The sequence below is a fragment of the Antennarius striatus genome, chromosome 8 (assembly GCF_040054535.1).
Source record: "Antennarius striatus isolate MH-2024 chromosome 8, ASM4005453v1, whole genome shotgun sequence".
NCBI classification, from domain to species: Eukaryota; Metazoa; Chordata; class Actinopteri; order Lophiiformes; family Antennariidae; genus Antennarius; species Antennarius striatus.
The window spans coordinates 5845970-5871712 of NC_090783.1; the positions used below are offsets into that span (position 1 = coordinate 5845970).

Sequence of the window (25743 nt, forward strand, 5' to 3'; positions counted from 1 at the left end):
TTTTACTATGAATTTATATTGACCTGACAGCATTACGAAGAGTGGACATTACTTATATTGCTGGGAACTCACTTTCAGGTTTAAAAGCAAGATAATATGGCTGAATTGCTGTTTCGTTTATGTCCCGTACAGTCATTTAGCTGCTAGTATAATTTGTCAATGGATTTTGCCACAGTGATACTTCCCTGATCTACAATCTGTTATTAGGATAAATAGAATGTCACAACAGAAAATCAGATGAAAAAAACAGAACTTGAGAAAAGATAATTGTAGGACAAAAAATGAAAAACAAAAACAACAACAAAACCAAAAAACAACAGCAACAAACGGAAGAGTAAAAAAAAAAAAGTAATGAAATGATGAAATAAAACTTGATGAACAGAAATTGAAAAAAAGGGGAAAGACAGAAAAGACACAGCAACAAAAACCAGTTTCTGTGAAACTGCCATGCTACTTCTCACATGATGGCCCCTGTGGATGCTGTCCTAAGCCAATTACTAGGAGAGTTTTAGTTAGAGAGTTGGCCAGGACTGGCTGGAACGAGCCCAATGTCCATCACCTCTTGCCCTTTGCAGTGAGGGCACAAAGACCTGGCTTTGGCCAGCCAGTCAACTTCAACTTTCTCTGGTGGAGTGTCATTAAAACTGCAGGAGGAAAGAGGAAACAAACAGGGAGACAACAACTCTCTCTCTCTGTCCACTCATTCACACCACAGTGTGTGTTTGTGTACACATGCGCCTTTACTGCTGTGTCTGAGTCTAAGGTCTCGTTGGGCCTTGGCAATCAGATGCCTGGGTGGGCGCACAAGGGCCCCTTCCTATGCAGCAAAACTATGAGTACTGCACTCTGACCTTTGTGTACATATCCCATATAAGGAATCTGGGCTATTCGGTACAGTAGATACACAGACTTATGTGCCTAATCAGGAAACCAGTGAGCCTTCACTGTCTGGACTCTCAGAAAAAAAGTCTCCTGCCTGTTGGATTAACGACTGTCTGCCTTTGTGCTGGAGTGTCTGTATTCGTCTGTGTCCATGTCTGTGTGTACAGGCAGGCCCTGACAGGAAAGGTACTGTTTAGGGCAAAAGTGCTTCGTGTTTCATTTATAGTCTACATCAAGTCTCAGTTTCCCACCTGGAGGCAGGTACTAAATAACTAAATGGGCATGTGGCATTGGAGTCTCAGAAAAATACCTTGTGTGTGTGTGTTTGTGTGCACGTGTTTGGAGAAATGGAACTGCTAGTGACAGAGTGTGGTGGAGAAAAACTGGCTTGTTGAAACATTCAGAGGGACTAGACAGCAACAGGGTCAGAAAAAAAAAGAAAGATATTCCTCTCGTCTCATCTCTTCTTGACCTCCACAGGCAAGGGTAGGCCTGTCAGCCACACTTATTAAGCATGATAAGGGCAAAGGACCTGCTCCTGCTGCTCTCTCAGCCCCCAGCAAATTTAAAATAACCACAAAAAGTAAGACAAAGACAGAAAAGCAAGAAGCTTCCAAACACTTAAAACTACCTTCCCCTTTTATTTACTCTCTTACCCCCCCCTCCACCCCTCAAGTTACTTGCGTGAGTTGCTTGCTGCCACCGAGTTTTTCGGTGAGGGAGTTCAGCTGCGCCGTGATCTCCTCGTTGGCCCTTCGCAGTTCTCTGGCTGAAAGCACAGCATCTTTCCTGGCCCGTCGCAGTATGTCAACGTGACGCTGTAGGGACTCTATGCGCTGCTGCAGAGAAGAGGAGGAGCACTGCTGGGTTTTCATTAGCATCTGCTTCCTCCTCCACCTCCTTTTCTCTCCTCTCGTCCCTCGTTCCCAGGACTCATACTGTTCATCGTCTAACAGGAGGAAGTACATGCAAGCACCTCTGAGTTGACAAGTGCACAGAACAAATCCCTATTTTGAAGCTACCGCTGAGAAGTAACAAGTGTATGTAAAAATGTCTTCACACGCATGATGCACAAGTGAAAATTGGAATGATTAACATTTTCCATTTATAACCAATTGAGGAGTGTCAAGTTCTGGGAAAAAAAAAAAAAGCAAGCAAAACAAAAACAAAAACAACTACGCTTGTAACTTCTTAAATATTTGTCTTGATCAAAAGCATTTTCACACATTGAGTGTTTTCAATCTGTTACGATTAACAGTTGATTAGATTTTTGTAGTTTTTCATTGGTATGAAAAAGAAAAACTTGTGCTACCTTGTGCCTGAACATCAGACGATTTCCTGTTAGATTCTGTTAGCGGCGCCTCTGAGTTTGAGACCACTGAAGACCTGTAGGACTGAAAGAAGAGAAAAGTCAGGGATAGAGATGAAACGCAGCTGTTAAATGGAACACAACTGGTTGACATCTTGTGCTTCTGAAACTTAGCTCATAATGACACTGATCGCAGGGAGTTCTCAGTTTAACACGACAAGACAAATCAGCTAGCGCTTTAATAATTCACCTGAGTGTGTTCAGCTGACATGAACCCGAATGCTCCTCAGCGCGGATATAACTCCTGATGCTTGCAAATGACGCTTTTATTCAATCAAAGTCTGAAAACCCTGATTCACTCCTACAGTGTGATGTATGTGTGTGTGTGAGTGGGTTGAGCGCACGCATTGGTGTGTATGTATGTGTGACATCTCCCAAAAGCTCCATCGTTTGTAGCGACATCAAAGAGCACCCCCACCCCCATGCCTCCTTCATCATTGCCTGTTTCCTTTTGTATATGGGGTCAGGTAGGATTTGATCAGTGACAGGTTTGATCACATGGCACCTTGCATATAAGAGAAAGGAAACAAACCCTTTGGTTTGTGACATAGCACGTCATGAAGGGCCGGGGCTGTCATTGCAATGAGGTTAGGAGTAGCTCATGGGCACATTTAACAGATCTGGAATGAGGAAACTAAAGAGGATCTGAGGGTAAGGGCCCCGAAAGCCCCCTTGGCTACATGTACAACAACAACCCTCTCTTATTCTCCACCTTCCGGAAAGCAGATGAGAAGAAAGAGACAGACAGGATATCTATACAGGTCCCCATCTTTCCTCTCTACATCTCTCTTCTTGACGGACATATCTCTCTGGGTTTTGGAACTGCCATGTCCTGCCGTGAAGTGGTTTGATGTGGACAAAAGCAAGGGTCCAAAGCTATTGATTTCAGGGTGAAGAGAGGAAAAGGAATTGAGGGAGCTCTAACAACAGCTCATGGCAAAAAGTCTTTCTGAATGCAAGAGCAAAGGGAGCGGCCACTGAAGACACAGAGTATGGAACGGACCAGCCAGGGCAACAAATAGTTGTAGGAACACTCATACTTATTCATATGTTGATTAACACCATAAAAATCAATAAAAACTGGTGAAGATGTCTGACTATTTTGCTTTTAGGGTAAAAAATGTTAGAGGGAAGATAGATGCATACTTGCATCTCTGATGCTAAACTAGTGCTTCGATAAATCAGCAATGTTTCAACAGATTGGTATTTATAAGACGATGGTGGAGAGCTAAAAGTTGTATTGGAAAACACAAATTTATACACATTCTATGCACACTTAACATGTAAAAAAATATCAATCTAACTAACAATAACCCTGTCAGAATAAATCTCCATCTGCTGTGGACATTTTAGTAATGAGCACGTTTGTTTTTTTTCACAAGGCAAAATGAAACATGTCATAGACTTCGTGTTCAATATCATTAAAGTGGTAATTAATTCTAACTGACTGTCCATGGAAAAGTAGCTGTCCATAGTGTCATAATAATTTAAGTCAAATTCTGCTTGTCATTTTGTTTGATTAAACACATCAATAGATTCCACCCTAATATACAATAATTAGTTACAAATATTGAATATTTCAACATACACATATATATATAGAGAGTGCATATACATATATACACACATATACACACACACACAGTATACATATATGCAGTGTAGATATACATACTGTATATATATATATATATATATATATATATATATATATATATATATATATATATATATACACACACACAATACACACACACTCAGCGAGTATGCATATATGCAGTACAGTATATATACAAAGGATTCATTTAAACAATTTATTATGACATTTTCCATCAGCTTCTTCTTTTGCTTTGAATTATAGCACAATTGAAAAACTTTCAGAAAGACTCTAACTAACCCAGCTATTTAGGGCTTTCATGTAACCTGAGTTTGACTCTTATTTTTGTAGAGGTCAATATCAGGGAATGTAAACTAAATACACATCAAAATTAATTCTGATCTGACTAAAGGTATTTTGTTTCTTTTCATTAACAGACAAGGGCAGACAAACCTTTCTCTTAGAATGCTTCCTGTAAGACGACGTCCCTGCGGGCAGGCTGTTGAGGCTGTCGGTGTACTCCTCTCCACTGTCACTAGCGACAAACGTGAGACAGGTTATTACAGGCCACAAGTTGAACCCACGGCAGTGGTTCTGAAAGTACCACCACTGGACAAAAATCCAATTTACCTTTTATGGTTGATTTAGTTGACATCAAGAAAAAATATGTGCATTTCACCCCCCCACCACCACCTTTTTCCAACAGAAAATCAATGTCCCATCCAATTTCTGAGCTGGAAGTGTAAATGTGGGTGTAAATTAAGTGAAAAGCTGCAGTGTCTGGTGCTGATGGTGAATGCATCAACATGTATGAGAGCGGCTGTGGCCTTCATTAGCCCTCGGTGTGTGACAGACGTGTGTGAGAGGCACGGCTGAGTGGAGCCAAGCAAAGCCGCAACTGATGGACACACGGTAAGGGCTTCCTGAGACATACACAACCACACACAGACACACACACACACACACAAACTGGTTTATTGACAGTGACCTTTGACGTGAAGGTGGAAGTCAGTGACATTTACGCTGGCGGGTTTATTAAGGTGGGGCTAGGGAGAAACAGCGAAGGTAAAGACCACCGAGGATCTAACTGGAACATGACAAGGCTGGGGGCTAGTTGGGGTTAAACCAGGTCTGGGAGGGGGGGCACAGGGACTTACTGAGGATCACTAATCACCACCGATGAAGCCAGCGTCACAAGCAGCAGATTAAAAATGTTTCCTGCATCTTGGTAGTGAGACAAGGAAACTACATTCTGAAGGAATCCCTGATGAAAGTTTAATCTTAATGAAAGAAGTGTCCTTACAGGAAACTGGTGTAATGACTATCATTATTAAATTAATCATTTGCTACGGCCTTCTACATCAGTTGGCTATGCCGGTAGCTGTCCCATGAGCTAACCCCAGACTGGCAGTTCAAACCAATTGAAGTTTTAGTAAAAATAATACATTTATTTAAATTCTTAAGCTAATAAAACTGTTAGATGCACTGATATCTCAGCCAACTAACCAAAAGAAGGTACAATGAGTAGTAATTATAGTAAGTAAAACCATCTGTTGAAAAGAATCCCTGATAATTCCGGCAAAGCCACAGGAGAAAAACTAGCTTCAACAAAATCAACTATAAAGTTGTGTTTTTGTACAAATTATAAGGTTGTGCTTTTTTAAATTAAATACTGAGTGCCTCTGCTCTAGTGCATATTTTCCAAACCAATTCATGACTCAATTTTGGTTTAACTCAGTAAATTGACCAAACTCAGGTCAAAAACAAAAACAAAACATTTGGTCTTCGCAAAGTTGCAAAATAAGTGCGTGGTCATTTCCTTACAAAGTGGTGAAGTGAAATCAGACCACAAGTGGTCACTGAAGAGTGGAGATGTATTCTAATGTCCAAAAAACAAGCGAAGTGTCAAACAGCCTTGATGAGGGGCCAAAACTCAGGCCAAGACTCTTAGAGCTGTTTTTGCCTGGATTAATATTTGTCATCCCCCTGTGATGTAGTTTACGTATTCATTCCTACTAACAGTACAATGCAATATTTTTGCCTGTGATATTGTCCATGAGAAAAAGCTGTCATTCTGTCCTACTCCCTACCAAAACTGTTGATCTGCACAACATGTTCAGATGCCTCCAGAAACTCAAGACTTGAGAGGAAGCCAGAAGCGGTGATAAAAAGGAGGGGGAACAAAACAAAGACTTGGTGCTGGCCTTAATTATTCTGATATCTGTATTTGTTACTGTTAGGACCCCAAACTCCTCACACGGGAAAATTATGTCTATGACCATAGTGCTCAAGAAGACCAATATAAAATAAAAGACACGGCGGGCTTTACACTTACAAATCAGTTGACAGCTGCTTAAATAAGAAAACATCTCGTCCTTCACAAATCCACTTAGATCTCCCTCTCAGGTAAAGCGTATATTAGACTGCTGCTTATTAGCCACATGGAGAGGCATTAGGAAAGCAAGGCATAGCTGCATCCAGTCCCTGTTAAAGGGCCTCATGCGGACAGAGATGGGGGTGGATTACAGCCTGATGAATTAGCTAGATGGCGAGTTAGTAGGTCCGAGCAAAAGAGAGAATAGACTGAGATAAGGATAAGGGAGAGAAGTTGAAGGGAAATAAATATCAGTGATGGTGTTTGAAATAAAATATATTTGACCATCACTCAACCAAAGTTAGTTTAGTGGCTTTTTTGCATAAAACATACATGAAATAATTACTGCCGGTGGTTCTTAATTTATAGGGAGTTAAACAGCTTTTAGACATCTGGTACTTAGCCAAGTAGGGTCATTTAAAATGTATCTAACTAAATTAAGAAGAGGCAAGAAAGATGAAGGTGGGTTAAGATGGAAAGAAAATGTGTGTATGTATGAGAGTCCATGTGTTTGTTTATGTGTTTGGGGTCTGTGTGTGTCTTTTAAAGGTGTTAAGGGATGGATGGAGGAAATAAGAGTTGCACACACACATTTGTGAATTTGCATGCCCCAAGATAACGAACATAACTATATGCAAGTTGGGATTCTCTTCTATGTATGTATGTTGTGTGAGTGTGTGTGTGTGTGTGTGTGTGGATTTGTGCATGTGTAAGAACGGAGAAGCTGGGTAGGGGGGCATGGCAATTGCAGGGGGATCCTTAGCGCTGTCAAGGGGGGTTTAGTGAATATGCAAAGGACCAGTAAATTAAATCAAACTGCCAAACTGTCAATTTCGGGGTAGCGTGACTAGTGCATGAAAATGTTATCACTGCGAGGTATCAAGACTTTGGCGGCCCCCTTATCCCTGGGCTTTTCTGGCATTGGTTCAACTTTGTGTGGAGAGGTGGCTATATCTGCATGCAAATTTCAGTCAATAAGCTCCAAGCAAGGCATCCCAGGATATTTCAAAAGGATCTGACAGTAGTTTACCCCTCCTCTTTCCTTCTCTCTATCATTCCTTCTTGAATTCTTCTTTTGGGTTCTGAATATCAACTAGACAGATGATGGAATACAATCACCCTTTTTCTGTCTTCTTTCTTTTTATGCTTTGCATATGCACATTGCCCTCTCGTCGCTGCATGGTACCCTCACTATCTGGCCAGCCAAACCTTTCCACCCAAAATAATGAGGACGCAGGCAATAAGTATAAGTGCATCTATCATTACCTGTCTGCACTCATGTCCTCCCACTCGTCCTTTGCCGAACTCTGGTTGAGGCCTTGCCAGCTCATGGCTTGACTGGGGCTGACTGTTTGGGGGCTTTGCCGATGCGCTGTAACTCGGAGTCTTGTTTTAAATTTGGTCTTGTTGCTGACGTTGCTCTTTGACCTTCCTGTCCTGTTCTTGTAGAAGTCCTTGGCTGCTCTGAGGATCCCTAGTTCCTGTCTCAGTTTCAGCAACTGATGTTGAAGCTTGGTAGTCTCTTTGTGAGAGGTGGTCAGCTGTGTTTCCAAGGCCAAAATCTCGCTATGATGCCGCTCTGCCTGGACATGGGCTGCGACTTCACGGACCGCTTCTTGGGCTTGCAAATGATCGAGTGTAGCTTTGAGTCTGCAGCAGTTGTTAGCCAAGTCTGCCTTGGTTGCAAGAAGCATATCTTTCTCTTTTCTGAGTCTCTCTGTCTCTTCTTCCAGGGACATCATCCTCCGCTCCAGCTGTTCAATCTAAAGAAATCAGAGATATGTCCCTCAATGGCAAAATGTTTTTCTTTGCTCATTGTCGTTTTCACAATAAAAAAAATGACTAGTGAATCGTTTTCGTTAGATCGGTCCATTCTTGATTTATACCTGTGGGGCACACAGTGGGTTTCCATATTATATGTATGACTGAACAAATCAGGGGAGCAGCACTCCACTCCCCAACCTGGCAAGGCTATGGACATCTGAGTGGCACCAACTCACTCTGATCACCCAACTAGGTAGCGACCAAAAGCACTTAGTCTATTTGTAAGACCTTTGGTGGAGACTCTTTAAGAGAAGCGTGGATGCCTGCTGGGTTTGTGCCTCCAGGCAATTCTTTCCTTTTATTTGGCTCTCACCCTGCCTGCTGGTGAAGCCTGGTAGCTTTCAAACAAAATTAGACGCTTACCCCCGCCCTTGATGATTTACTGCTGTGAAAGCAGAAGGGGGGGAGGGGGGTGTAGCATGTAGACACATGCAAGCGGAAGTTTAAAAGCATGTGTGTATAAACACACCTATTGACTGCTCTGATACAAAATTTATGCCAAATATCTCATGTTTTCTGGCATAACTACTGTTATCTACCCCTACAGTTATTTGCAGATTTTTTATTTCACCTGTGAAATGACAACATGTCCATTCCTCCAAAGACTGAAAGCGTTTCTGAATCATTCTTGATAGACTGAAACGTAATTGGTATTGTGCTTAGTTACGTCTCTGTCGGTTTTCTTTCATTGGGAATGACAAAGAACACTTAGTGATGGCATGGTGCTGTACCTTTTTAAATGACTGTTCCATTCGCTTTGAAGAAATGGAAAGCTTTTTCGGAGTGCTGCTTTTGACCTGATGCTCCTCCACCACTTTGTGAAGCAATTCTGTAAAGGGGAACAAAGCTTATTATTGTGACATGAGGTGTCAAAGACAGGATGCTCAATCAAAAGAATTATAAAAAGGGTACATTAGTTCAATTAGCATTACTAAATTCTAATTTCCCTCTTAAGGTCCAGTTTCCCCTCTTTTCCTTTGTCAATCAAATCAGAGAGAACACAGATTCACTAATGCTGTTTTCATGGCAAGTTGAATTTTCATTACTATTTCCTCTTGACTCTAAAGTCTTATCAGAATTTTCCCCCTTCCGTTTATTCGCTAGTCCACACGGAAATGGGAAAACAGCACTGGAAAGTACACACTAGTACATGCTATATGCAACCTCTCTCAGGGGATCTTAAACAAACGTTGAGAAGTGCTTGAATCCCTTGCGGACACACAGCCCCAGGCTGCAGTTCTTTGTAGTCCACTATGTTCTCCCAGAGGATAACTAATCTCCACAGACTAACACGCTGCTTTATTTTGAGAATTTCAATAGTAGCCTTGGCAAACACATGATGTAGGCTTTATGATAACAGCAGAATGGAAGGAGAAGTCAAAACGCCAGGGGATCTGATGCACACATATTCACGTGTGCACGTACAATTCAATAAGCCTCGGTGTCACTCTTTGACACCAAACATACACATGTAAATGTAACAAGGTCTCTGCTCAATGAAACACAAAACAATACAAAACTTTCTGTCTTTCATTATCTCCTGTTAAACATTCATGACAACAAATGATTTGTACAATGAGACTGGAAACATTAAATATTCAAGACCGTGATTTTTTAGGTCAGTTGATCTTTATGAAGAGTGAGTTAGAAGACGCCACTGAAAGAGAGTATTATATTTCAAGGTGGTGCTGCTACCTTGCTTTGCATTTGATGCTTTGCCCAAGGAAGTTTGTTACTTTAAATTAGCCTGCTCTTTTGTCTCCCCAGCATGTCACATTCAATCAAACATAGTCCCAAACAGGACAGGAGGGCTGCTGGGTTCACTTGATACATAACCAGGCTGGGGGATAATTATCCAGCTCCAGCAGTGGTGGCTTGGGAGTTGGCACCTCAGCACCTTGATAAGAAGACATGGTGGCTCCCTAGTCACCCACTGTTGGAGGAGGTCCTGGCACGACAGCATATATTAACGTTCCTCCCAGGTCTCCTCATGGGTTGTAGCACAGAGATCCTGCTCCTTTCATCTGCTGTCTTTCGTTAGTGTGATCCTGGCATAAGCACTTCAACCCTCCACCCCTTTGATTGGATCACAGAAGTTCTTCAGAGCACAAATTTTGTGACCATTTCCAATTTTTTTGTAATAATAATACATTTATTCATGGTTGAATAAATGTATTATTATTAATAATATATATTATTATATATTAATAATATATATTATTAATATGTATTGTAAATGTTATAAACCAGTAATTTAAAAATAATGAGTAATGCTCAGGAACGTGAATAAAGTGAATAAAGCTCTCGTATTACTAGCAACATGTCAAAAACGGTAGTTTTGGGGAAAACATTTGGCAAATCTACACTCAAGGCTTTTGAGTATTAAAAAAAGAAATAGAACATATTTGTGAGGTAAAATATACAAATAAGATTTAATTTAAATTATCTGTTTGACATTATTTAAAATTAAACATTTCCTTTTGAAGGAGATTATCTTCCACAACTCCTAACTGCACTGTCAAGCCAGAGAGGATCCAGCATTTTAATTAGTGACATTCTTCACTATAAATCACATATGTGCAACTCCAACAGACACAATGATTGGAATTGAGGAAAATTAAAGTGATCCAGGACAGACTTGTTATCGAACTAGTTAATTAAGGGCAGCAGCTGTGATGGTCAGTGTCTGACAAAAGGTTGAAGATTGGATTAAATGTGATGTTCATTTTATGTTGGGAATAATATATGCAGACAAGATGAACACCACTTGATCTACCAATCAATTTGTAAAGAGTTGATCAAGTCTTAATTGAGTTGTCTCATTCATCCCACTGGGAGTTGTCTTATTAATTCTGTTCACTAATGCACATTTGCCCAGAGGTAAGAGGATAGCTTAAAGGTGCTGTCAAGTTAAACATGTCTACTTTCCCATTACAGGTAATACTTCAATTGTTTTTACCTTTGTACTTAAGCCTGTGGCAACATCCTTGTGTATGTATCCAGTGCATTTCAAGGATCAATTCAATTTAAGCCAAATATTTTGAGACCAGCAAAAAGAAAGAAAGACAAAAATGACTGGATACATTAAATTGTGATTTTTTTTTTGTCTGGTAAAATAAAACAAACAAAAAAACAAAACAGTAAAAACCAATATAAGGTTATAAAAGGATCACCTTGATGTTCAATGTCGAGACACAAACGGAGCTCCTTCACGGTGGCCCGGTCCATAGCAGCCTGGACTCGCATCACATCTATCTCCTCCTCCAGGCCGGCTCTGCACATAAACATGATGAACTTTTCTTCACACAGCTGTTTATTCAAATCTACTCTTCTTCAGGTACGAATAGAATAACAATCATTGTACAGTATAATGAGAATCTTTTAAATCTCCACAAATATCTCTCTGGATTCTAATGTGGACTCAATTACATTAGAAACATTTATTATTTTAACTTGTTCGCTGGCTTACTCTCTCCAAAAGAAAAGACAGCATGGTGAAAAAATCAACTAATTAAAATGCTTTTTAATTTATCTGAAAATCAAAGTGACAAGCAACATGAAAAGCTAACGTAGGGAAGTACAGTGTGTGTCTGTGTGTGGTGTCTGTGTATGAGTGTGTAACAGACTGGAAAGTGTGCACAATTACCTCTCTGCAATTAGCTTGATTCCTGCTAAAGGCTAATTATGTGGAGCCATGCTCGAGACTTTGCACTTTCAAGTTATTATTAGGACCCCAACTAAAGTCTACTGAGGATACACAGAAGTCCACTGAGAGAACCATACCTGAAACACACACCTAATTTCCCTCCCCTCTGCTCCACAGAGAGGGAGAAACACCAGAAACAAGCTTCTTCTACTGTAGTGGCATTCTTCCCTGAGTTAACCTCATTACAACAGTAGGTCTTCCTTCTGACTGACTTCTTAAGGTGTTCTGTTGGAGCGTTACGTGTGGTATACTCTGAAGACTTTGAGGAGGAACGCGGCATTTGTGGCTCCAGTATGACAAGCATCATGGCAATTAACTCAAGACGGATACCTGTTTTGACCAGTCTCATTTCGCGCAATCAAAGAAGAGGTTTTTTCCATGCATATGCCAAGAAATTGACTTTGGAAAAGTTATCACCAGTGTACAGGGAAGGAAAGTAATTAGCTTTTTAGCCTACACAGACCAGTAGAGGACTGGTCTAATGGCTGACCACAGCTTAAATAACTACACAAATGACTCTCCCTGAGGGAGGGTGAGGAAGCAGATGGATACGTGTCGTTCCTCTATAGATTTTCCTCCATAAATGAACTCAAGTCGATGAGTGTCCAGGCTGTTAATGGGACAAATGAGCTGAAATATGCAGTATGTGTAGGGAGCCGGTTCCATCTCATGTTTCTCTTTTATGCATTTTCAGATGCTGATGGTATTGACGCTAAACCAAAGTTCATATGCAAAACATTCAATTTTGTTGAAGGATATGCATACTTTCTTGGATGGAGACGGGATTAGATTGCACATAGAGTTCATTGGTCAGGGGCCTCCAGTTTCACATCATATCATTGCAGAGATGGAGGACTATTGCATTCTCATTTCATCGCCCTCAGTCATTGCAGTGTGCACCGCAGACAGGAAATTAGCGGAGCTAGGGGGTGTTACAACAGTAATAAGAACATTTTCTGACTCACAATCAATACTTGCTTTGCTAATTTGACAAAAGTAAAAAAAACAAAATAAAAATCAAACAATTAATCTTTCATATCTGAGGGCCCATTTGTACTTCATAATTGTCTGAATTGACCAATGTTCTATTTTTGCCACAGCTGCTTTGGTTTTAAAACCACACATCTAAAATAATACTCGTCAGTAAATTTGGTTTGTTTAATCAACTATGGAAAATTTGTCCTTTAGTTACACAATTTATGGACACTCACATTTATAATATTTACTCTATTAGCAAATATGTTAACTCTCGTAACTGAAACAGTGTCTGTTTTTTGTCTTTCTTCCTTAACGTTAAAAACAAAAAAATGTTAATGGTTATACTAAAGGAACTGTTGTATACCTGCATCATTTTAATGCTGCGTTCACCTGCAACAAATACCAGACCCTCTGACAATCCGTCTGAAAAGAAAAACACGTTTCAAACATGTCAAATTTAGCTGGCTCAACAATTTACAATTCCTTCTTAACTGTAGAATATCCACAGTAGAATATCACAGTGGGAGTCAAAGCAAAACACTTTATTGGCCAATAACAAGCTAAAGGCAAGAGACAGTTGTTTCATTTGGATGTAGTCTGAAATTTTAGCTTGTTTCTCATGTTTGGCCAAGTTTTTGAGAATATTTTCTCTCTCGTGCAGCACTAGAAAGTCAGCCTTAAGCTATCCACTCCAAGGCATTTGGTCTTGTCATTGCCTGAGTTGCATGTCACACAGCTTAGAGCACAAACTGACAGACTCCATCCACAGGGGTGGACAGTACAGCATCATCTGTAGCCATTCTGTTTTGACATAGTAGTCTCCTGATGGCTTGTTGCTCAGAACGTGAAAATACACAGTAAGAGCAGAGAATGTGGTAAGAAAGTATATTTATCACTGAGGAAAGAATCTTGATTTTAAAAATATATTTGTGTTATAGGTTATGGAGTGGCTGTCTGTCACCTGCAGTTCATCACAGCTGGGAGGGTTGTCATTTATGGAGGTAGCTTGGGTGAATAAGCAATTTCTGTCGGTAGAAATGGCCACTGGTGAAGAGTATGTGACTCAGTGCTGTATTTTAGCTGTAGATGATGCAACAGGAACAGCAACAGTGCATCTTAGAGTATTAGGTTCTTGGATCACAGGTCACGACATCCCTGGTTCAAGTGCAGTGATACTGCAGTGAATCCTCACACGAAATAAAACATTATCATAATAACCTGAATAAGAGAAGTTCTGTGCAAAACATAAATGAAAATCCATGTCCATTTTATTTATGAAAAGAAATGTATAGGGAATATTCGTTACCTGATGCGCTTTCTTTTTTAGATAACTGCATAGTTTAGCCTTGAGTTTTATGTTTTTATGATGTAAGTGAGACTAAAACTTTTGCACTGAAGCTTGTATCACAATAAATACCAATAATCAATCCAGTAAATAATTAAGGGAAGGGAAAAACATAGTTGATGGATTCAAAAACATACATAGAACATTCTGTTTGTATGTGTCTGCATGAACAAATGTGTCCCTACTACAACCGGCCCTTATCCAGGGGGCAAAAGATTCTCATTACTTCCAATACCTTTAAGCAAATCAAGATGAAACGAGAGAAAAAAAAGAAAGAATCTGAGGACCATCAGGGTAAACTTTATTAAACTTAATTAGAGTCAATGTCGCTTACTGGGGAGGTTCAAGTCCATAATGGTCACTCTCTACGGAGGAGCGTTCACTGCTGCTGCACTGTAGATGATCTCAAAGGGTTTTTCCACAGTAATCGCTGGCTAATTTGGGCTTTGATGTCATCTTGAGCGCAGCATCTTGTGTTTGAGGGTGCACTGCAAGTGTTTATTCTGTTTATGAAGCCAAGTAATTCCTGCCTCTTTATAGCAGTAGATCTTTAACAACAATTAACAAGCATGGACATGGAGTGCTGTGAAGAGATGCATAATGAGGCAGATAGAACGATCCCACTGTGAATTTTGTAGCCCACCCTGTCCGTAGATGCTTAACAGCCATCAAGAACAACCGTAAGGAAACCTCAGTTAAAAAAAATCACCCATAGTTTACCCTTTTACCTGGAAAGCATTCCAGCTTGCAACTAAATGATAAATGAAAGGGTTAAATGTACCATGTCAGATTTTCTTTTTGCACGATGAAATGTGTCCATAAAGAACAAGCTATTTCAGTTGTAGGATTGTTTGATAACTACATAATGAAAACAGGACTACCCCATACCATCAAATAAAGTTTAATGAGAGGGTTAGCATCAATTCCATCGAGCTTATAATCAAGATACCAGTCCTCCTGGGCATGTAACTTTTTAAATTTAGATGCGCCTAATGTGCATTTTACATGCTAACCGTACTATGTAAAAAACGTTTTTAAAATCAGTTCTGATACACAATCCTGAACATGAATAATCGTGCAGATGGTTCTTTTCTTCCTTTAAATCACAGCACAGTAAATAGTGCTGGTGTTCAAACTCCAATACCTCTTAATGGGGTATTAAAAAAAATCACTTATAATTATCTGCGGTGCACTGGCGTCGTGCCCGGAGTGTCCCCTGTCACATGCCCAATGCCGCTGAGATAGGCTCCCCGTGACCTGCTGCGGCGGGTATAGCGGTGGTAATCTGAAGATGACTGACTGACTGATTTATAATTATATTAGTGAATATTAACTACAATTCAGACTGGATTCTCTGTTAATAACATGAAAGGTGATTGAAATGAATGGGTTCAATGTGGATTAAATGCACTTTAGCAGGTCTGGTTACAATTGTTTTTATTAAATGGTTGAATTGTCAATAAGCTGCATTTTATAATAATCTGGTCTTGAGTTAAGGTTGTCAGCCCTAGCTTCTTTGGTATTTTTTTTGGTATTATTTTTTACAACAAATTTCATGAATAAAAGAAGTCAATTTCGTCCTATAATCAAGGTGCAAATAGAGGGGGCCTGTGCTCCATAACCTTCTCTTAACACTGAGGGCACCTACTGTGCAGGAGTTATCCCAGCAATATTCATTCTGGGAAATGGTCATTTGGGCCTCAAGACAGTGTTTTACAAGTGATGCTTTTGGAGGAGATGATAGGGAGCATCTGTGCAAATGAAAATATGAAAATGAGGAAGACAAAATGAGAGACAAATGGAGAGGTTTAACATAGACTCTCCTTTAAAGCCAGCCACTAGACATTTAAAGCTTTATAAGGGGCCTTTATTTGGTCCTAAATTTCTCTGCTGCCAAGAGCTAATTAGCCATTAGTGAATAATTTTGAACACACATCAAGCATAACCTTCACAAGTACAATCATTATAATATGGTCAACAGAATAACAAGCTGCAACTACTTGCCCCAAGAGTTCCTTGGCTGTTATGCTTCCACAATCTCCTACTGATGTAACACTGAATAGCACACTTTTGCCTTTTCTGCTGCCTCCTGATAGAGATTTGCATTGCAGGGGAGTAAAGCTGTGTTACCTTGGCTGTGTCCACAATCCTAAAAACTCAACTTCATGGATAATTTACAGTGTGGATACTTCTATGGGCACCAACAAATTATGTTGGCGTTATCCAGTTGATTCACTTTTTATCAATTGATGCCAAATGTCTGGGCTCAGAAAGTGTGAAACAACTATTGCTTGTCCATGTCATAGCAACTCAGATCAATGATCAAGTCAAATGGGGTCATCAATATGTGGCGCCATGACGTAAAACTCCAGTCAGGCAACACTGCAATATTCAGAATACAAAGTAAAAAGCTGGTGAAACATTTAAGATGTCAAAACAACAAAGTTGAAGGATGTATCTTATTCAAAGTCCTCCAGTTCTTCATCTATTGTTAGCATATCTCCAGCTAGCTATGAAGTTGAATTCTCCATAGATTGCAAAACATTATGTGATAAACTTCACTCTCATCATAATTTATTGAATTTAATCAAATAACTGTCATTCCCAGACTATTGAGTGCACATAATATAAGCATCTAAATTTTAAAAGAAAAACACTAATGTAGGTCATGCTGTCTGTAAGCTACAGGTACTGAGGTTTTGTAACATAAGATATTTACATAGAAAGTTGGTAAAAAGATATTAAAAATTTTTAAGTACCGCTTTCCCGAAATGTGTCTGTAACACGACAGTAAAACAACACTGCCATCTCCAACGTCTCGCCATCAATTCATTGATACTGAGCTTATGAGCAGCCACTGAATGCAAACAAAATTCTATTCTTCCTGTCATTTAGTGAACTGAAAATTTCTTTTAATATCTTTAGTGTGTCTAAAAATGTAATACGAAACACTTGAACTTCATACTTTGTATGGGGACATATTATAGTACAGAGTGAGCACTGCAGTTATAGTTTCTTATGACAAAAAGAGTACACTAATGAAAAAGATACGCTATATGCCTGTGCACATGTGTGTCCTGGAACTTGGAGTTTTTTTTAAAGAGCAAGACCTCAACCAAGTTTACTTTACAGGAGCCACCCGGGTAAGGAGCCTCGGGGCCTCAGGGGCAGGAATGAAGCAGGTGAGGTGGAGCTGGTCAGGGGGCACATGAAGGGGATCTACGCTAATCCCGGAGGAGAGGCCAGTTACACAGCAAAGAAAGAGGCCAGCCACTCTCCATCCCTGATGGTTTCTCTGCAGGTCAGTGCCAAGGACCTTGCGTGTTCACTGTAGCTCGATACCCCCCCGCCCCCGCCCCCAGACTATCCAGCACTTCACCCTGCTCAGCTTCATTCGTGGCCAGGAAGGCAGGCAGGCGGATGGACATCCCTTAACAGGCAGCATCGGCGGCACTAGGGCTGCTAGCCTGTAATTAGCTCAGACAGCTCAGTCTTGGAGAGAGGCAGCCGGGCTATATCATAATGAGCTCAGCTGGGATTAGGAGGACAGGGCAGGGGGGTGAGCAGAGGGGAAATCGGTTGAGGGGGTGGTGGGCAAGTACCAGAATTCTGGCCTCAGCTTACTGCAGCATCACAGAGGGCCAGAGGGAGGCAACTGGGAAGACAAGTAGGAACAGCAGTAGAGGAGGGAACAGAGGCATAGGATAGAGGAGGGAAGAGGTGAGGAGAGGTGAAGGCAAGAGGAGAGGACATAGAAAGATTGTGGCTTTAGGCCAAGCTTTGTGTAGCATCACAGAGGGTCAGTGTTTCAGGGGCTTCTCAAGATCAAACGAGACAATGTCTATACTACACCCAGACACAGATTAGAAGACAAAGACAAGAAAAATGAAGGTAGGAAGAGGAATATCCAAAGTAAAATAAAAAAACAGAAAATGAAGTACCTCTTGCAGAAATGTCAAATTGTGATTACAAAAAAAAAGCCTCTTTTCAAACTATATGTACAGTTGAGGATGTAACAGCGCTACAGTTTACAGATTATGTAAACTGTAAAATATTTCATTGACACATTGACACTCACTTAATTACACTAGCAACAGGACAACCATTTGGGATAAATGTTCAATTAAAAGTGCAATTATTTCACAAAGACATAGCCAGGGATTCTGAAAATGTAATTTTACTGCCTATGTGTGAATTTTTGGACAGCCAATTTTACAAATGAGGCCAGAGTCTAATGATCACACTTTGGCCCCCGCTGGCTGGTAATGATGTGGAGGTCTAGGTGGATGCTGTGAAGTTGGGAAGGGCACATTCAAATTTTAACACCCACAAAGAAGAAGGGACAGTGGGAGAGCATGTCAGTGTGTGAGCACATGTGATACTTTTGAGCTAATTTGTGTATACACCCTCACGGGGCCACTGATGGTTCTATCAACTTGGACAGCAGGCGACTTACTTTTTATCAGAGAGCTTCCTTGTGAGGTTTTTCCAGTAGGCCAGCTCATTCCACACTGCATCGCTGCTTTCTTGCCTCAGCTGCCATGGTTCTGCACGCTGTGGCTTTCCATTTGGCCTAGTCTCACACACACACACACACACACACACACACACACACACACACACACACACACACACATACAATATTACATTATACACACACACACAAATATATGTATATACATAGATGTACAGACACGTATGTGTGTACATACATGTCTGTACATACACACACAAATGCACACACACACACACACACACACACACACACACACACACACTGGAAGGCATACATAAAACTTTCATAGACTGCCTCACACATACACAGACAGCATAAAACTGGCAATGGAAAATGTTTGTGTGTGCAACACCTTAACACCTTGCTGCCTGTGGTCGTTTCACATGGGGTGGTAAGACCCCTTTGTCTCACTGTGCTTCTGGTATTCAGCCATCTTTGACAGTATTCAAATGAGAAGCCTTGACACGTCGTTGAGTTTTCAGCGGTAAATCATGTACACACATACGTGCGTTTCTTCGAGCCCTGGGCATTGCCCGCGTGGCAGTGCGGTGGATGATTCCCCGTGTACCGTGTAAATGTAAATAATGGCAGAAGAACTCACAAACAAGGTCATTCAAATGTCTACACCTCACTTATGAATTCTTAATGACACTTTATGCTCAATGGCTGCCCCCCAGACACACACCCTGCTGGTTCAAACTGCATGTCTGCACGCACAATTCATCACACTGTCTTGGTCCAACATACCACAATTAAGCTTTACTTTTCAAATTAAAAATTTTAGTGAAAGGCAAAAGCAGCAGAGCAGCATGAGTAGTGGATTATATCCCATGCACATACACTGCCATGTATATGAAATCTTCTCGCCTCTTTCAAAGAGAGTCCGTCAACAGGATTACAAAAAATACTGAAAGGACTTTCATGCAATTAGTTCAGAGGATGTGTTTTTAGTCAGAATACACAACACTACAGTTGGAGACAACTTTGGATAAAGATGCAGATCTTTTTTTCTGGTTTTTTTTTTCACAAGTAAGAGTAAAGTTTTCAATGTAGTATTTGCTTTAATTTCCCAGGGAACATTAATTCATTTTCTTATCAACTTCTTCTTTCGCAGGTCACGGAGGTCCGGGGACACTCATAACATCAGTGCAGCGCGGAATAGAGAACAATGTGTGGATACTGATCAAATGGAAGATAGTCTGCAATTTGATGTGAATCCAAATCAAAAACCCAATCTACAAGATTTAAATGGTTGGTTATTTTACACAAGTAATCTTAAATTATAATCCCAGGACTATGAGTGTAAAAGTGGCTGTACTGAATTAAAAGTTAAGTTAGACCTTGGTAGAGGGTTGAATTCCATTCAATTTTTTTTAATCAATCAATGAGGTAAAGGTGTGGAAATGGATTGTGAGGGTTCCTGCTATTGTACAGAGCTCTTCTTCCTGTAGTCATTATTGGCTATGTAGACACAGCCATGCTACACTAATACTAGTTAAAGCCTGGTGCCTGGGAGGTGGAGGCTACTAAGGAACGGCAAATGTTTTCATTTAATACAGCTAATGCCCCTGTGAGCAATTTGTAGCCCTTGAATGTATTCATAGTGCATGTGTGTGAGTGTACACGAGAGCTTTCAGTGGGCTCGGGTTAGTTTCCCAGAGTGCAAAGCTTCTTAGAGATATAGATAATCTCACTGTATAGACAGAGAGATTGATAGACTTTCAGTTCTGCAATCACACAGCTGATTCACTTTGAGTATGTTCACACTACTTGGAGTTGTAATAGAACATGATATTTACCCACAGCAATGTCTGCATTGTCTCTGAGTGATTTTTAGGTATGTAGTGCATCAACTGTATTATGAAAGGTGTATGAAGCTTTAAGTCATGTTAAAGCTTTATACATTTTAATTTGTTTACAGTGGGCCTAAAAGCTGAACATGTAGCCATGAGAGAGCTATCTTCTTCAGGCCTCAGTGCTTCCGCCCCAATGGTATCCTAGTTTCCATTATTAAGCAGGAGGAAATAGAGAGAACTTTTCCACACCGCTGCGGCTAATTGCTCTGATTCAGGGGGAATCTGTTTATGGGCGCAACTTTGATCAGAGTACGGATGCTTTAATAACCTTTAATTTTATTTGCTCACCCTCATCATCCCCAGTCTGATTAAAAAATGTTTCCCTTTACTAATATAAATAAGAAGTTTTTTCTTCTTTTTTCTTTTTTTTTTCTTCTCCTTCTCCTTCATGCCATTTTGGGAAAATTGGTGGTAATGGTGAATGGCAGGGTGGATTGGGACTGGCCAACCGCTCACCGCCTGCATGCTGATGAGTATTCTTCAGCCTTGCGATTGGCTTGTAGTTCTATCCAGGCAGGGACTGGCTATCACATCCAGCGATGATGTCACTCAGCAGCTTGCTGCACAGTCGACAATTGTCTAATTCATTGCATTCATCTTCTGAGGTAATAAGAAAGTAAATGAGTGAGAGGTGAAGACTGAAATGAAGGAAATTAAAAAGTAGTAGGTTCTGAAAAAAGTACTTTAACCTCACATGAATGGATTTTATTTGGCACATGCTGTGTATATAAACTGTAATATTTGTAAGTACAGGCATATGTTTTTAGCAGGTAAGGACCGAGGCACATCAGAGTGTTATCTTTTTGTCCTGACCGTAAATCCCCCCAATCTTACCAAAAAGGCAACAACACAGCATGGAAGCTACAAAAGAACTCCCTAACAAGCTCGAAATGCAATGAGACTCGATGCCTATCCCCGCTGACTTGTTAGGGCCCTGATTTCCAAGCACTAATGGGACTATTTAAGTCATTTTCTATTGTCTCTCATTCAGGCTGGCATTATCCCAGTAGGTTTAACAGCTATTTAAGGATGGGGTCTAATGCCAAATGAATGCCAGGATCATAACATTGAGTGACTGGCTGGTGCCATGGAGGGCTCTGACTGAAAAGGGCAAAGCTGCCTATCGCATCAATTTTGTGTCAAATCAGTCATGACTCATGAAATACAGATGGACTAACATGGATAATAACAACTTATTATGAATTTCTGAGTCCCCTTTGTTTTGTTTTTTTTGTTTTTTTCTGTTAGGTACAGCCCAGTTTGTTTATTACGTGTCTTATTTGATATACATGTTTTCTTATCACAAAAGTGAATTGTTTTGCCAAAATCAAACACTTACTTAATTACCTTATACAATGTATAACAGCAGCACAACTGCTGTTAGCTCTGAGAGTTCTCTCTCTCTACATCTCTCTGTCTTTGTTCCCACTTTCTCAGACACATGCTGTTGAGCCGCACTGAGCTGACATGAGCCAAGTCGAGCCTAGCACTGAACACGCTCTCTCCCCTCACTCCATTTTCACACGGGCTCACATTGCACTGCTGTTTTCTTTAATTAACCCAGAGAGAAAACAGCTGAGGGGGTCAACAATTTGCTCCTGCACAGTCACCGACCATATGCACCTTTAGTTCCATTTTAAAATGGACTAAGTGGTGCAGTTGAAGAGAAAAAACAGAGACAGGAAAATGGGAAAAGACTGAAGGAGACAATGGAGAGAACAACCTTTCTATTAATGACATTTTCCAGCACGTTTTCCTCTTTGTGTAAAAATCCTCTGGTTTCTGGTGAAGATAACAGGTCGAAGCAAAAAAAAGAAAAAAAAAGAAAAGCCCATCGCCCCCCTACCTACCCCATCTCCCTCCACAGGCCTTCTCAAACACCTTGCATCCCCCCAGGACCAGACACCTTCAGCCTCTGGCTCTCACATCCTAATGAACGCTAAGGGAGAAGAGACGTGGAAGAGCGCACACTTGCTTGGCACAAAACGTCCCAAATTGACTTGACTTAAAACCTCTGAGCTTTTCAAAGGCAAAGGAAGGAATTTCTCCCTCTCTACCAAATCCAGTGCTCAGATCTTGTCAGACAACATGTGGAGTGCAATGAGGCCCTAAGACTATTTGTGAGTGGTTTCAGGAGGTTTTAGCATTTCACAAGAGCTTTTAACATAAGGCAAGGCAAGGCATGTGCTCTGAAACACCTCTGAGTGACTTCTGGGGGGAGGAAAAAGGTTATCCAAGTTAGTTTGTGTATGCGCAGACCCACTGTGTTTTTATGTTTTCCATCCTGTGAACTGTGAGGGTGAAATATTTATTTTTTGTCACATTTTCTGGCTACTGCGTTTCGCAATAGCTTGTTGCTGTGTACTTACAAGCACTTTGATTTCTCCATCAGTTTCAGCTGGTCTTTAACTGTCCTGTAGTTGGTCTGAATCAGACACAGGCGTTCATGCCGTTTATCATGAGCTCTTCTTAGCTCCTCGTTCTCCTCAATCTGGAAGGCACGAGAACAGGAATATTTTTACCCAAAGATTGTATATATCAAGTAAAACATTACAATTGAAAAAGGGAGTCAGTTGAGGGAAGCACCACCTTCATCAACATACCTAAACTGGTCTACAGCTAAAAGGAATTTGGCTGACAGAAAGCAGCAGTTTCAGATTATTTTCTGTTTTTGCCTTCCCCCTAACAACTACGAGAACAGAGCAGCTAAAATCTCGTTAAATATCAAAATTTACATGACAAGTCAATGGGACCGCACATCACAAAGAAGACCAACATAGTTTCTGTAGCCAGGAAAGAAAGTCTCTCAGTGCCATTACCAAATGATGACCAACACAAGCTGTGTTGGTAGAGGTTGCATCGACAAGTTTGTTGCTGACACTGTTGTTGACAGCTATTAAAACACAGCAAGATCGGGCTCCAGCTTTAAAGGAGTAGGAGAAGACAACATATAGATTTTTCTTGTCAGGGGCACCCCTCCTCCCCATCACACTGACCTTAACAGCGAGGGCGATTGAGAAAACACTTTCAACGAGCAAGACAAACAGAGACGGAAAAAGAGCAAAGGGAAAGAGAGAGAGAGAGAGAGGGAAAGAGAGAGAGGCAGCTGATGAAAATAGAAGAAAGAGAAAGAGAGAGAATGGAGAAATTAGAAAGAGAAGGAAAAGAAGAGCAAAGCAAGTGAGAAAGTGAAAGGAAGAGTACAGGACAGGTTTCTGCTTGAGTGGCCAGGGCTAGGGAGAGTTGTCGAGCGCTTTCTGAAGGGAAGGAGCTTGTTTACTGCTGATATGACACGGCTGCCCTGCAGAGAGGGAAATGCAAGCCCTCAGACCCGTTATTATTAACAAGGACAAAGAGAACAGAGAGAACACACAAACATTCACCAGACTTGGGGGTGAGGTGTGCATGCATGCACACGCACACGCACGCACACACGCACACACACAAAATGGACATTCACACTGCCAATGTGACAAGTATGGATTTTCCCCTGTGCGGATTATTCACAGAGGACATCTGCAAGATATCCTTGGCCCCTTGAAGCTGCCCCAACCTCTCAAAAACAAGGCTCTAATGAAAGGGGCGAGACCAGGGCAGTGTTAACTGTTGAAACTAGAAGCTGGGGAAGGACACAGAAGAGTTGAGGCTGACTGATGGAGGGGAGGGAGGCAGAATGGAAGTGCAAGTGGCAGGGCATTAGCCACATCATGGCTTCCCAGGCTCCTTATGGAGCTTCCCCTGGGCAGCCCAGTTCTGGTCATCAGGCCACAGACCCTTGCCCACCGATCAATACACCCCCTTCCTCAGCCAGCATACACATCTGAGAATGTTCTCAAGCTGAAAAATAATTACACAGCAACAGCTACTGTTTACTTGAAAGTGTGAAAAAAAAAGGAAAAAAGAGGCCATTATTATGAGAATTGTTTGTTTGCTTGCTGCTGTTAGCTGCTAAGGTCAACGTGGCAATGGTACAAACTGGCGTACCCAATTTGACAGGCATTCTGTTGGAAAGAATCGGATAGGATCAAGTGGAGAACGATGGTCTGGACCCAGTGCAGGTCTGCACTGGAGGGTCTGAGGTCTCAACTATCACCGATGAAGGGCAGGCTGCTCAATGCCACATCCAAGCGTTAAATCATGCTTACAACTAATAGCTTCATTAATGTCGTCACAGCTTTGAGATGCCAATTGGATTCTTTCTTAGGCAAATACCCCACAACTGGCTGTTGTGTAAATAGCACCATTACCTAAGACAGTCATGCGTGTTGTCTGAATCAATATTGAAAATTAAAGTCTGACTAGGAGTCTGACAGTGATGTAATTCGAACACTTCAGATCTGACAACAAAATTATGTTTAATGCATTCCTGGGAGAGTGTTTAAAGAAAGATGACCTCTGTATGAATAACTCAGTCAGTGTCTGGCCTGAAAGATGGAAAGGACAAGGAAAGAAGATGAGAAGAATAGCTTTCACGGAAAGTCCAAATAATATTAACAAAAAACAGGGAAACAAACAAAAACCAGCAAAACAAACAGCAGACACAATGGAAAGCCAATTTGGTGAAATTGGTGTATTTTGCTCACAGAAATTTGGAGGAGGACACAGACATGGGAATAAAGAATAGTGGGAGAAAGACGTCATAGAGCAAGTGAAGGTTAAAAGACCAATAAAGCTGATTCGTTTAAGAAAAAAAAAAAAACCTTGCTGCATCTTCTTTCACCAGAGCAGCTTCTCTCCTGCTGCTTCACTGCCTACGCACATTTTGTGTGTGCACACATAGTATGTGTACATGTGTGTGGAAGACATTGGAAGAGAAGGTCACAGAGAAGGCAGCTGCAGCACTTCTGCAACCGAATCATTCGGAGACAGTGACAGTGTCGTAGATGTTTTCTAGAACCAGGATCTGCTAGTAGCAATTATGAAAGAAATGGCGGTGAGAGCAATAACTGGTTCGATGAGTGGTCCACACAATCAGCTGGACCCCGACATCCCGCTGAATACACCTCATCCTGAAATCACAGCACTCACAGCGCCAGATGAACACGACGGACAGAGAGAAGACAATGAAGTAGGAAACATCAAATAAAAGATATGCTGTTATACATAAATAGCAGATGGATATCCATATATTAAAGGATGTGAAAGATTATGAGAGAATATTTTATATTAATTCATATTAAATAGTCACCTTCAGCTGCAACAGCTCTTCAAGGTCCTGAATCCTCTGTGTTACTCCTCTTCCCCTTCGACTGTTGGCTGGGGACAGAGACCTGGACCGTTGCACAGGTGTATCCTG

General features: G+C 41.0%; 1 protein-coding gene across 1 annotated transcript in view; it reads right to left on the reverse strand.

Moving 5' to 3' along the window:
• The window catches only part of cntln (centlein, centrosomal protein), a 77658-nt gene that overhangs the window by 25400 nt on the left and 26515 nt on the right, over window positions 1-25743 (reverse strand). Inside the window, exons 11-19 of the mRNA XM_068321957.1 lie at window positions 25636-25740; window positions 22817-22938; window positions 18532-18648; window positions 11220-11320; window positions 8778-8875; window positions 7489-7985; window positions 4302-4383; window positions 2195-2276; window positions 1563-1831 (exon numbers count right to left, since the gene is read on the reverse strand). Of these exons, the coding sequence (XP_068178058.1) occupies window positions 1563-1831; window positions 2195-2276; window positions 4302-4383; window positions 7489-7985; window positions 8778-8875; window positions 11220-11320; window positions 18532-18648; window positions 22817-22938; window positions 25636-25740 (1473 nt within the window). The remainder of the gene's footprint in view (window positions 1-1562; window positions 1832-2194; window positions 2277-4301; window positions 4384-7488; window positions 7986-8777; window positions 8876-11219; window positions 11321-18531; window positions 18649-22816; window positions 22939-25635; window positions 25741-25743) is intronic.